Genomic DNA, 14408 nt, shown 5'->3' with positions numbered 1-14408 from the left:
TCTCTGAAAGAGTTGAATTATATAATTAATTCCCTAGGTATATTATTGGTTCCGAAACTGCAAAGTTGATGGGATCATGGAAATGGGCTCTGAGGGTGACACCTATTTTGGGAGCAGTTGCCGTTGTTCTTATTTGGCTGTTCAAGGAACCACAACGTGGTCAGAGTGAAGGTTCTCATAATCTAGTTGTGACGTCATATCGTGAAGATTTGAAGGATATCGTCAAAAATCCATCCTTTATGCTGTCAACGGCTGGATTTACTTGTGTATCCTTTGTTGCTGGTGCCTTAGCTTGGTGGGGTCCAACATTCATGCACTTTGGCATTCAACTTCAACCAGGAAATGAAGATGTTTCACTATCAAGGTAACATTGAGTAACTTTGTATTTTGTTATCACATTTTTTTTACACTTTTAAAACATAGCAGCTCACCAAGAACTTCTAGGGTAGATTGGGGTGATTTGGAATAATTTTCAAAAGCTTAAACTCCGTGTAAACGTAAACACTGGAAAGTCTTAAAAGCTGAACTTACTAAACGCGGTACCAAATCTTTGAAGTTTCACTGAGAAAAAGAGGGTGCGATTAACTTTTCCTCCTCAGAACTTTAACACTTTTAAGGTGTAAAAATATATCAACATTTTTTAATGTTAATTTTACACCTTTTTAAGGGTAAAATTTACATGAAAACGGGTAGCTTTAACCCCTAATAGACCTAAAAAGGGTAATATTTACACCGATTTTGGATCAATTAGGGTAAAATTAACATTTCCGGAATGCTATTTTAACTTTTTCGGATTTCTCTCAGTTTTCCAGTAAAAACGAGATGGTAAAACTTTGAGCCTTTTACCAAAATAAGCCACATGGAAAGAGCAATAAGAAAGAGACTGAGCGAAAGTGTCCGAAATAATATACCGAACTCAGAAATGGGATACTTTTGAATTGGGGCATTTTTAAAGAGTTTTTTATCCTATTTTTAAATGGAACCGAGCCTTATCATAATTTAATGTTACGTACGAATACGGATAAAGGAGCGCCCTGCTCGTGTAATGATTGCACTCTGGTGAACTTACAACTCTCTCTTCAAAACAGAAGAAGAGGAACCGAAGAATCAGAATGACCCTTTCAGAATGTCCTCTGCCGTCCTCTTTTGGTGAGACACTCCCTAACTTCTGCTCTCGAGAGACTTGGATGTCTTTTCGCAAGGGAGAGGGTGCAGGACTCTGATTCTTTCGGCTTTGCCTCAAACGAGACGGAAGACGACAGGCTCTTCTCCTGGAGCTATGTGATTCAAGATGTTTTGGGTTCTGTTCTGAGGGTGTTCGAGGAATTTCTTCAATCTCCATAGAAATAAAAAGTCACAGACAGCACCGTGTTTTACCAAAAGCAGCTTAAACGTTCTTGAGCTTTACAGCTTTTGCTTCTTATCAGATATTCCGTTCTTTTCAGCTGGTTTGTGTCCCATAAATTCGATCTTCGGTCTCGCTACTGCAAGACGATCCACTTACTCGTTCTTTGCCCGCTAAGTGCTAAAAACGGTCTCAGTGGTGAGATCGGTCTGAACTAGGTCCTGGACACTGCTGTATAATGTAATTTAGCTTCACATTTGGTTTATGGAGCTGAATTATTATCATTGTAAGGTCTAGTTCTAATTTAAAATAGGAGCCTATTTCGAAGATGTCCCATTTGAAAGTACCCAACTTCCTTATATATATCAATTAAAAATTTTACGAACCCTTAATAATAAAGATAAAACTTCTTTTTACTGAAAATTTGTAAACTCGAAGAAACGTAAAGAAAAACGATTAAACAAAAATTATAGGGGACATCTTTCAGGCTTTTTGCACACTCTCTGGCTTCGAACAGTTGATAATTTTCCCATATTCATTTAATGAATCTGACCTATGGCAATGTATTGTTACGGATTTGGTCAGAGACCACGACGACAAGGGAAGCAAAATAATTGCCAAACTCAACAGCACTTTATTTATTTTTCACGAACAGAAAGTATTTCGGAAATGTCGTGTAGCCTAAAGCCCACAGAGAAAATTCGCGCTCTAGAGAAGAGGGAAAGCTACGCAAACAGAATAGATGCAGCAAGCTTGTTCACATACTCGAACGCGGATGATACATCCCAGCTCAAAACTGAACTGTTGAAGCACATATACTCGACTAACGTTGTCATTGCGAGTATGAGTTTCTCACATGAAGTATAGGGTTAATTTCAAAATTCATAAATGCACAGCAATCATCCCTGAAAATGCGTCGTGCAGCATTTCCTAGGCAGGGTATGCCTTAAAGCAGGTTCGCAACAATATTCTAGGACGTGGCATAGTTCACAATTGCTGTAACATTAAGCTTCAATGATACAACCAGCAATGGACTATATTCCTGAATGAACCAGAAGTATTTCGGGCCTTCTGGACCTCTTCCCGCTTCAAAGCTGAAGTATCAGACCACTCAATATTTCAATAGCTAATTCTCTCGTTCAGTAATAACCTTCCCGATTTGAGAGCTTTCTTCGTTTGAGGTTTTTCCTTTTCCGATTCGAAGGTAAATCAGAGAGAAGTTACCTAAAAACCCATTGGAAGTTCGAAAGTTTAAACCGACGAGTTACACAGAAGTGAGTTAAGTTCATGAAATGGACATTTATCTTAATAAAATTACAATTAAAACGTTCTGCCATCCTGAAATTCCACAAAACTACAAAAAATTCACTTTTTGCAGCAAACTTTTGCACACTGTTATTGACATTGTTGACGATTGAAGTGTCAAGAATATCGAAATTCGAAATGTAGTACATGAACTTGCACTTTAGGCTTCCGGTAGATTTTCGAAAAGGTTTCGCTTGGCTTTGGAGTGGCTTTGTCTCTTCGAAAGGTTATTACTGAACGGAGCCAATATTGAGCAAACTAATTAGTTATTAGTTTTATATTTATCAGTCTGATTTAAACGTGTTTTAGGTAAACATAAATTTCGTTTGCTAGCTAATTCTACCCCGGTTTTCTCTAATAAGAATTTATTTATCCGGGAAAAAAATTCCATGTTTCAAATTAGCGTTGCGAAAACTTTCAATTTCACTCACAGATTCCAAATTGCCCCAGTCTACGCTATAATTTTCGATGGGAACACTGAGAAAAAAGGAGGGTGCGATTAACATTTTTTCCTCAAAATTTTAACACTTTTTAGGTGTAAAAATATATCAAAATTTTTTAATGTTAATTTTACACCTTTTTAAGGGTAAAATTATCATGAAAAAGGGTAATTTTAACCCCTAATACACCTAAAAAGGGTAATATTTACACCGATTTTAGATCAATACTGCAGGGGAAAATTAACATTTCCGGCAGGGGCCCATCAAGCCTAATAAAAAGTGAAGCTATTTTTCACTTTTCCTTGTAAAAATTTTGCAGCTGTTGCACCGCGACTTAAACAAATTTCCTCGTAGTTCTTTTATAATTTTGGCGAGCATTATAAAATATGTGTTTTTAGATAGATTTTAGTGCACGATTTCGAAATATATCAGACTGATAAGTCAATTCTCTTTAGGGAAAAACTTGCCAACAGTCTTCAGTGCGTTTATGCAAAAACGTATGGAAAAATTAAATCTTGAGAGGCCCCTGGTGCGATTAACATTTTTTTCTCAAAACTTTAACAGTTTTTAGGTGTAAAAATATGTCAACATTTTTTTAATGTTAATTTTACACCTTTTTAAGGGTAAAATTAACATGAAAAAGGGTAACTTTAACCCCTAATACACCTAAAAAGGGTAATATTTACACCGATTTCGGATCAATTAGGGTAAAATTAACATTTCCGGAATGTTATTTTAACTTTTTCGGATTGCTCTCACAGTGAAGAGAAAGCAGTGTTAAAATTTGATATGTATATTTCATTTTTTTTATCACGAAAAAAAAGCGTTGCTTATCGATTTGGAATTGTGGCAATGCTGGCGGGCCTTATTGGCGTTCCCCTGGGTTCGTTTCTGGCACAGCGTTTGCGCCCGCGGGATCCAATGTGTGATCCGAAGATTTGTGCTGCAGGCCTCCTGGTTTCTGCACCTTTCGTCTATTTAGCTTTGGTTGTTGCCAAATACAGCTCCAATTGGACATTTATTCTGGTTTTCTTTGCCATGATATCACTGAATTTGTGCTGGTCAATTGTCGCTGATATTCTCTTGGTAAGGAGATCCTGAGACGTGAATTGCAGAGGAATGGGAAGAAAGAGAAATGAATGTGGGAAGTGTTGAAAGGAAGAAGACACAAGAAATTATATGCCAGGATTGGAGTAAAATTATTTTTCTCTCTATTCTCTTTTTCTTTATTATTTCAGAGTCTCATTTATGTTTGGTGGTGTTGCCCTCATGTCGGGAGCAATTGGTGTTCCTTTGGGATCATATTTGTCACAAGTATTTAAGAAACGTTTTCCAAGATGTGATCCCATTATTTGTGCCTTAGGATTGCTAATAAGTGTACCATTTGGTGCTGCAGCGATGATTGTGGTGTCTTCCAGTACAACGTGGGCTTTTACGCTTATGTTTTTCGCCGAATTGGCTTTGAATCTTAATTGGGCAATTGTCGCAGATATACTATTGGTAAGAAAGGATTGTTACCTTTACCTTCATTATATCTCACAATGTGTCTATCCCTCAAAATTTTTTCGTCCTTTAATTCTTATGTTTTCTTCTTTATTTATTTATTATTTCTTGTCTCTAAATCCTTTTCCTTTAATTTTAAATGTGCTTCTTGCCTCAAAAAAAATGTGTATCTGCCACATTTGGATAAATGGGTTTGATGCTTCCACAATTTCTTTTAAATTGCAATAATTTTGCATTTGTTCCTTGAGAAAAACGCTTTAATGTAAAGTAACTGCTGAAAAAATACATAGTTTCTTCGACAATTGCCCAATAATCGGGTTTAGTAGTCGATTTAAAGTTAATCATGAACCTCTCAGAGCAAAAATGGGCTATTTTAATAAGGAAAATGTAAATAATAGACGGTTTTTGCTCTGAGCAATCACAAAAATGAAAGACAAAAGATGAATTTCCTTTTATATTCAAATATTTCTTCTCCTTTTATTACTGTGCCATCTATTACTTATAAGAGTTAAAAGATTTTTGATTGTGCGGAGACTCAAACCCAAATTTCACTTTTGTAAACAAAGAGTCTTGTTTCTTCCTTCATTCACTAATTTTTCCCATTCCTCTCATTTCTTTGTTACGAAATTCAACTGTGAAAAAAACATACTTATGCATATATTTTTATTTACTGATAACAGTATGTCGTAATGCCTACAAGACGATCAACAGCAGAAGCATTTCAAATACTTGTATCCCATGCACTGGGTGATGCTGGAAGTCCATATTTAGTGGGAGTGGTAAGAGATATTTTCTCTTAACTCAAAAGAGGCGTAATTTATTTAAAAATCCCCTATTACATTGCAAATTTTAGATATCTGAAGCTGTGAAATCACTGAGACGCACAGAAATTGCAACAGCATTGAATGAAGAGATGCTAGAAGTGACTGGGAACAATAGCACAATTGTCTTTGAATCAATTGATGATTCGAAAGAGACGAAATTTGTTGCTTTGCAATATGCGTTGTTTGCAACGTGTGTCGTAGAGGTATTGGGAGCTGTTTTCTTCCTCATAACATCTTTCTACGTTATGCGTGATCGTGAGAAAGCAAAAAGAGCAATTGCTGGTGAGTTTTATATTTAATTCAATTAACAAAATTCATCATTGCTTTATCTCATTTCTCTCTCTCTCTATCTAAAAATATCACATTCTCACAATCGCCTATCTGCAATTTCCTTTCTCTATAACACAGGTTGCCAAATAGAAATGAGCGAAAGTTCCTCAAATTCGTGCGATTAGCAGGTGCTTTATATTGTAGCTGTTATTTCTTTTGTTCTGTATCAATTGCATGCTTCAACATCATAAACATCTCATTATTCCCATCATAATTACTCTATGCAAAAATTTTGGGTTTTTTTCTTGTATTCAGGTTCCCATGCTCTTTTTTTATTGATTGGGTTAAATGATCTACGAATTTGCACCCGCGTTGGGCAAAACCATTTTTGTGATTTTTTTTGACAAGTTGACTTAGTTGACGCATAAATTTTAAACTGTGCGTGTTTTAGAGGCATAATAACAGGCAAAAGGTTTATGACTACTCTGGAGCCAAACGGTGTAAATGCTCCTTCTCAGGTTGTATAAGCCAGGAAGAAAACAGTGCAATATAATTAAGAAACAAAAGAAAAATATAACTAAAGGAAAGAAAAGAAAGACAGTCAAGGAATTACAAAAGCTTGGTTCAATTGCTGTTTTCTCTCTCTAAGTAGTGAATTCCAGAGAGATACTCCTAATACGAAAACTGAATTATGGACAATGCGGCTTGACGATCTAGGTACGAAGAGCCAAGAGGACGTAGCGGATGAGCCAGGCACGAGAAACTCAGTTAAATATTTAGGTTGCTTAATGATCAAAATGCGTGAAATGAACAGTAGCCAAACAGCTGTTATAGCTAGGCTCTCGGTCTTACCATTATAACACTCATGGACAAACTCACAATTACGAAATATTGTACGAATTGTAAACATGACAAACACACAATCTGCGAAGGGGTTTTCCATCGTTTTACCCTGGAGGTTGGTCATCAACACCACGACGGCGATGGCCGCAAGGTAAGGTGGGTCAGTCACATGAAATTGTCGATGGTAATGAAGAAATAAATACATACATACAATTCAGTGACACGTGACTGTAGGAAGTGTGATAAGGTTTGTCCTAAGATGGAGTTATGCATAATGGACCCAAAAGGAGGCCTGGATGCAGTGGTTCCGCGGGGATCCGCCCCCATTGTAATCTAAAAAAAATCTAAAGATGGAGTTCGTGAAAGAAGAAATGTGGTCATTTGGCCGAAGATTTAAATATATAACCTAAACAGTTGTTAAAAGTTACTTCAAGGCGTCTCAATGAAGCTTTATCACATGAGAAGAACAGTTCAGCACCATAGGAAAATAAAGGAATAAGCAGAGCCCGCATTAAAGGAAGCCGGACACCCTGAGGACTTTAGAAACGTTTTTTTTTTAATTTTTATTTACTATACAGTTCATGATTATATAGATAGATAGATAGATAGATAGATAAATTTATTCATCAAAAATGCTTTCAATGTACAGTTTCGTTTAACTGAGATCCCATGTAGTTTTCAGCGTCCACCGCCGTTAGTGACCAACCTTCAGAGCAAAACGGTGGAAAAGCTCTTTCTCAGGTTGTATATGCCAGTCATGTAAAAAACATATTTGAACTTTTCCTTTTGAATACACAAAATTCCAATAAAAAAGGGAAAAAACAAAAACAAGATTTTGCTCTGTTGAAACTGTACTGCTTTGCAGCATTGTGAGAGGTTAAAAATGGCTAGCTCTTACTGAGCTGTAAGCCATTTGGGACAAGGTCCCATGATAAAAAAAAGCGAGATGAACACGATGAACACTAATCTTGAATGAAAGAATTGACAAGTCTGGACTAAGTTTTCCGCGAAATCATTAAAATTCTAAGCACGAAATTTACAGAGTATTCAAAGAAAAAATAAATAAATAAATAAATAAGGAAAAGAAGAAGCCAGCGAAAATCTGTGGACCGATTCAAGATAGAAGAAATGAAGAGAAAAATCAATCAACAAAAAAAATTGATGAGGAAACCGGAAATCGTCGGGAAATGGGATCTCTCAAGGAAAACTCATCAACTTTTCTCAAAGCTTTCGGCTCAGGCTCCGAGCCTTCATCAGTGACTGGAGCAAAAGAGAGAGAGAGAGCAATTCTTTATTCAGACTTTTCATATATCTTTTTTCCCAACTTACTCAAGTCTAATACTTCTCTCCTGAGATTCGTTTAAAACAATTAACGTCAACACTATATGTACAGGGCATATGAACAATGTGGGAGCACGTTTTTTTTACAATTCTACAATACTTTTTCACTATTTTGGCAACAAATTTAAAATTAATAGGAATCTACAGTTCATGCCCCTATACGATGTCAGCGAAAGGTAAAAAGTGAGAAATTCACTCTCTTGCAGATGTGACAGATGTGATCGTCCCAAACCAGGGAATCATTGAAAATTATTCCAAGATTCCTGACTTTATAAACGCAGAGAATTTCCTCGCCATTGAGAAAAATGGGAATGGGAGAAGGACGGATTCGATTACTTGATACAATCATTACCTGTGACTTCTTTGGATTAAGGAGTAGATCATTAGATATCGCCCAACGTCCAACATGAGATTGAATTCAAAATATTAGTATCACTGAAACATTTCTCAAGGGCATGGACATCGGCAGAGAGATAAATGTGTAAATCGTCAGCGTATAAATGGAAATTGTGATTACTTAAAGTTAACTCTTTCCGGACCACAACATATCCAGCGAACGTTTCAGTAAAACTCACTTTATTGTAAGTCTTAGTGGTCAAATATGATACTTTTGTAGAGAAAGAATTTTTTCCGCCTCTGGGAAATTGGAAAACTCATGATGGGTACTCTCGTCCCCAAAAGAACGCAAAGGATACAAATTTCAATTTTCCAAAAGCCAATAATATCAATTTTGTGAATTATTTTTGCGAATCAAATGACTCCTTTACAATGTTGATCACTAAAACAAGAAGAATTATTGACCAGTATCTTGTGGGATGTCCAAGAAGTAGTCAAGAAGACACCAAATTCCTGCTTGCCCATAGATTCCTCAAAATATTTCACACAATAACACTTCAACAGTGTTATCACACTTGCACATTAAAATTTTAATGTGATTCACATTAATTGTCGCTTGTGAGCGTCCAAATATGTTATTTGTGTTTTTGAGTCATTTAATATTTGGATTTTTTCTATTTATTGATAAAGAAGTGGACTTGGCCTGCAAAAATAAGTTTAAATTTACCTAAAGCATAAATATTTTTCACATTAAAAAAATTAAAGAGAAAATCGCATTAATGCTATAAATCAATTTTTATCAAATTTTGCGGGCCAAGTCTACCTTTTTATCAACAAATAGATCAAATTTTGAATATAAAATGATTCAAACACCCAAATTACACATTTCGACTCTCACCAGCGACAATTAATGTGAATCATATTAAAATTTTAATGTGCAAGTGCGATAACACAGTAAAACACATTTCTTTCAACACGATGTTATTGTAGACACATTAAGCTTTCTCAAAAGCATAAAAGACACTTCCTGGACAATCAGAATTCACCAAAATCTGGAAGAATAGGAAAAACTTCCCCGAAAGCAATCTCCCTCGCTGCCAAATGTCAAAATTATCGGCCACATTGGCAAAAATGTCGCTCACGCTTGGAATTTTCTTACAAGGTTGGTGTCAAAAAGCAAATGGCGGACATTGGCGGGATAACCTTACATTTGACCTCTAGATTTTTGTGGACGAGAGTACCCAAAAAGTTTGAAGTTTTTTGAAAATTTAAGAAAAAAATGTTTTTCGAATTTATGCAATTTATAATTGTTAGTTATCATACTTATTGGCCCCGAGAGGTTTTTCCTTATTCGGGTCTAGAAATATCAAAAAAAAAATCTCAATATCTCCAAGGAAGCAGAAAATCGAAAATTCACGATTTTGACCAAAAATATCTTAGCTCAGGAGTTAATTGGGATCCTGCAAAAAATATCCTAGATTTGGACATCTTTATAGTTTGTAATCAGAGGGGTGACATTACCTCTGAAAAATGCGACCGGTTTTAGAGTAATTTTTTTCCTGTTTTCGTACACATTTCACGAGATATCTCCAAAACTACGTAGGTTGCCAATTTGGAGTTTTCGGTTGCCTTTTCGTTATTAAATTGGCTTTTATTTTGTATTAGTATTTTTTGCCAATTCACTCTATAATGACAGAAAACAGCTAATAAACTCAAAAGTTTTTTTCGGCGCGCTAGAAACATATGAAAAACATAGGAAATGTCATGCCTCTGTTTGTAATTATCCAGAAGAATCGGATTTTTATCGATCCTAGATAGTCTAAAAAAAATATATTTTCTGCATGGATACCCAGACAGAGTCCCAAAGGAGACAAAAGAGTTAACGTAATTATAATCAAAATAATGATTAAATTACATTCCCATCAGTATCCCACTAAGTCATAAATCTGTGTACGGCATTAAGTATCAAAAGGTAGCAAAAATGGTTTCATCTAATTTACAAACGCAAAAACAAATTGAAATCAAAATAATAAACATATTTGTCGCAAATCATTGGACACAGCCCAAGCGATAAAAAGAAAACATTGCATGGGAACCCAAATACAAAATCACTGTTGCATAGTGCTATTATTTGTCAATAGACAATGCAATAATAACATATTTTCTTGCAGATGGGTCAATTGAAGAAATTCAGCATCAAGATGCAGATAGAACAAGTAGTAGTAGTTGTAATTCCTAAGATTTATTTATTGTCGCATACCTATTTAGCGGTACCAAGGGACAAGGTAGCCCAAAGTATATGATAAAAACGTAATGTCTCTAGTGTAATAAATACGCAAATAAGACAGAAAAGACTTTGACTGAATGATTAAATGAGAATTTTTTTTATTACGAATCAGATAAATTATATCAATTTTAAAAAAGTTCGCACAAGTTGTCATGTGCCTCTTTTTTTCTTTTCTTTAATAAATCGCGAGCGAAAGTGCTTCACCACGTAAAAGTTTATTGATTTTGGAGAGGATCAATCTACAATATTTTTTTAAATTATTATTTTTATTTTAAATTATTCATGAATAAATTGGCATTCGAAATACTTTTTTTGATGATTGACAAAGGCGAAAGCTCTTGCAAAAGAAAATTAAAAAGAAAAAACATATTTAAAAAAAAGAAACGAAATAATGAATGATAACTGATTAGCATAATACTGTAGCTTAGCCTTTTTTTGGAAAATATTATTCTCATTGCTCATTTTATTTACTAAATTTACTGATTTTTAGCCGATGGTCACGAGTAAAATGAGTGCTGTATAGAAGGACCAAGACAAAAATGTCATTTAATTAAAGAATTATTCCAGCGAATGATTGAAGTAAAACTAAATTATATTCTAGTCTTGTTTTACTTTGAAATATTGTTTTAAAATATTAAAATGAAAAAAACAGTGAAAGAACAATAGAGGATGAAATAATTCTGATAAAGACTGCCTTATTAGAATAAATTGTAATTAATAATTTCGATTTAGATATTGTATATTAAATAGGCAAATCACAATATTTTTATCAATTAGAAGACAACCAAAAAAAAATAAAGAAAGTCTCCTCGAAATTGTTTCCTTCCCTTTTTTACATTATGTTATTATAATAAAAAGAAAAGAATTATAGAGAAAAACTAATAAATTATTTTCTATTGAGAGAATATTAATGGTAATGGCTTAATGCGATTGAACTAAAAGTAGGAGCTTCATGTTACGAGGCAATTTTAGTTGAATAAAAGTATATTGAGATTGAGTATGAATGTTTTATCAAATACAGAGGAAAATTTATTCTGCAAAGAGAAAAAAGAAAATATTCAAATGAGTTTTTCCTGTGTAGTTGTTTGCAAAAATGAATAGAATGTTGAGATAATAAAGGACTTTTTGTATAAAATCTAATTCTTGTATTTTTATTGCTTTATTTTATTCTTTATTTGATAAGACTTCGTCCAAGGTTGTTACGAATTTCATCAGTATCTTGAGATTATCCTAAAAAAGCAGGTAAGTGTATCAAGGAAGTTAAATAATTTGAAGCGGACAATCTCTTATTTTAAGAGGGTATTTTTCCTGGCTAAATGTTTTAGGTTTAACAAATTTGATAGCAGTAGGGAGAAGTGGGGCAATTTTGAATTAGAGCACATTTGAAATTGAGCTTTCTTACCGTATTAATAAATTATTTCTACAACTTTCTGATGATTTCTCCCAGAAATCTTGAGAAATTACGGTTAGCAGATTTTCAATTTTTTGAAAAAAAGAAAAAAGGTTATCTTATTTATTTTTAGGGGTCAAAATATTTTGTCCAATTTTAATAGATCTAGCGATTGAAATCGATTTTTAATACATTTCTAGCATTTTGTGTTGATTTCATCCAGTAATATTGAGAATTGCGATTTTTATATCAGATTTTTGATATAACCCTCCATCGCTTTTGAATCACTCCAAAGTAACATTACAAAAATAGCTTTTACTGAGGAAATAAAGGTTTGATTTATTTAGAATTGCTTCAATACCGTAAGTCATAGTCTTACTAACTTATTTTTAAAGGTTTGAATTCATTTTGAGCTTTTGTTTGGTGGCTGTTGTCAGTTTAGTGTGACACGTCAGAGAAAAAAACAGCAAAATTCCTTGTGCAACATTTCTCGTTTTCAAAGTGCAAAAAAACCATCTTTAGGTACTTCGAGTGTAGCAAATATTATATTTCCTGAAAGGTGTGTTATTCTACTTTATGTATTTAGTTTAATAACCATAAAAATTGAAATGTATGAAGAAAGGATAATTAAAAGAGATTAAATCGCGATGAGCCACCACGCAAATTCCGATACTCGCGGGAGAATTATCGTTACCCATTGGAGAGCTGAACCCATGCGTAAACCACTGCACTCACCAAAAGGCAACGATAGACTAACTGATAGAAAAGGACGTGCGCACAGCTCCCCTCAAGACGTCAACACCTTAAGTGACGGCTTCTATCCCAGCGAGTACAGATACGATGATGACTCAAGTATTAATTATGCTACTCTAAAGGGGAACTTTAATAAATTGCATAGAATCTGTTATGCATTGTTCTACATGTATACTTTCCTTTGCCATACATTATAACGTGTCTCGATACGATTAATAATAATAATTATCACTTACATGTAAGCTTTACCTTCGCTGCTGGGTATACATATGGTATAAGGGCGCCACACGTCAAATACCGTGGCTATAAGTCCGTAATCCTATCAATTTGGTCATAACTTATGGCACCATCTAAATTTTATATCTAATGTTAACACATAAAATGGCATAAAGACCTAAAGTGACTTTTTCCTTATGTTTGTACGTAATTGCAAAGTAGAAGGTAGAAGGAATCTAGGATACTTTTTGGAAGTCTCCACCTATATTTGCTATATAGTAAACTCTTAAGCCAAAAAATGACGAATTTTTAAATTCTCATAATGAAAAATAATTTTAAATATTTTTTATACTTCATTTTTTTTTTAAGCAAAACCATTTTGGGAAAAGAAATTACAATATTCAAATTGTATTTGAATATTGTATTTTTGTCCCTATCATTCATGGCAGGGGCGTGCAAAAACCGTTTGAAACCGAATAAACGTCAAAATAAGTTTGTTCATGCCCTAGACACACTTACGACTTAAGCCGAGAGACGACTTAGTGGAAAATGATGGAAATGTATTTTAACCATTGTTTCTAAAATAATTACACGAAGCCGTCTCTCGGCTAATCCTCATGTCTGTCAAAGACCCTCAGAGAGCGTTTAGACCAGAGGTGTGCAAAAACCGTTGAAACCGAATAAACGTCAAAATAAGATTGTTCTGGTAGCGTTTTGACCATTGACGTACATGTTTTATTTGACGTTTATTCGATTTCAACGGTTCTTGCACGCCTCTGGTTTAGACCATTGACGTACAAGTTTCATTTGACGTATGTTCGGTTTCAAACGATTCTTACACACCTCTGATTCATAGAGACAAAAAATACACCAAATCAGACTCTGTTGGCTTTTCTAAGGTCAGATATAAGACCTTTTACTGGTTTTATTGATTGGTTTCATTTTTATTGATGATTTTCGGACCGCGAAAACTGTCTCGTCGTTAAAGGGTTAATGAAATATTTTCCATAAATTGATTAGTATTGTACCAAAATATTAATTAAAGTAAATCAATTTAAAATTTTCATTTAATGATAGCACACCAAATATTAGTAATTTTACGGTTCTTTGAAATCATTTTGTGAGAAAAAATTGAAGATTTGTATATAGCCAGATAAGTAATGCCACCATGTGGCTAATCTGCTCCAGTCTCCCCTATTATTGAGTTTTGGAGAAGAAAAAATAAATATGATTTCATTTTACATTCAAAGCCTGCAACTAGCTCTCTTTTAAAGATTCTTTGTTTTATTAGATCTTTAAACATTTTTTTTGTTTTCTTTTTCGTAATCTATGTGGCTAATCTACTCCAGTCTCCCCTATTATTAAGTTTTACAGAAGAAAAAATTAATAGATTTTCATTTTACGTTCAAAGTCTGCAACTAGCTCTCTTTCTTCTAAAGATACTTTGTTTTATTAGATTTTTTTACATATTTTTTAGTTTATTAGCGGATCTAAATAATTTTATTGATTTTTACTGTTAATTTGTTGCTTGTTTAAATTTTCAAAGTAACGATTT

General features: G+C 34.0%; 1 protein-coding gene across 4 annotated transcripts in view; it reads left to right on the top strand.

Annotated features, from left to right (window-relative positions):
- Window positions 1–11634, top strand: part of LOC129800673 (protein spinster) — a 33642-nt gene extending 22008 nt beyond the window's left edge. The window contains exons 3-8 of one of the 4 annotated variants that reach the window (XM_055845249.1): window positions 38–364; window positions 4329–4590; window positions 5274–5372; window positions 5447–5699; window positions 5826–5875; window positions 10379–10516. In XM_055845249.1, the coding sequence (XP_055701224.1) occupies window positions 38–364; window positions 4329–4590; window positions 5274–5372; window positions 5447–5699; window positions 5826–5872 (988 nt within the window). In that variant the 3' untranslated portion in view covers window positions 5873–5875; window positions 10379–10516. Of the gene's footprint in view, window positions 1–37; window positions 365–3914; window positions 4177–4328; window positions 4591–5273; window positions 5373–5446; window positions 5700–5825; window positions 5876–10378 lie in introns of all 4 variants that reach the window. The other 3 variants (XM_055845250.1, XM_055845247.1, XM_055845248.1) reach the window with 3 other exon arrangements.
- Window positions 11635–14408: the final 2774 nt, after the last annotated feature.

This window comes from Phlebotomus papatasi, chromosome 2 (genome assembly GCF_024763615.1).
Source record: "Phlebotomus papatasi isolate M1 chromosome 2, Ppap_2.1, whole genome shotgun sequence".
Lineage (NCBI taxonomy): Eukaryota > Metazoa > Arthropoda > Insecta > Diptera > Psychodidae > Phlebotomus > Phlebotomus papatasi.
The sequence above is the reverse complement of the archived record's forward strand: the minus strand, read 5'-3'. Positions and strand labels throughout refer to the sequence as shown.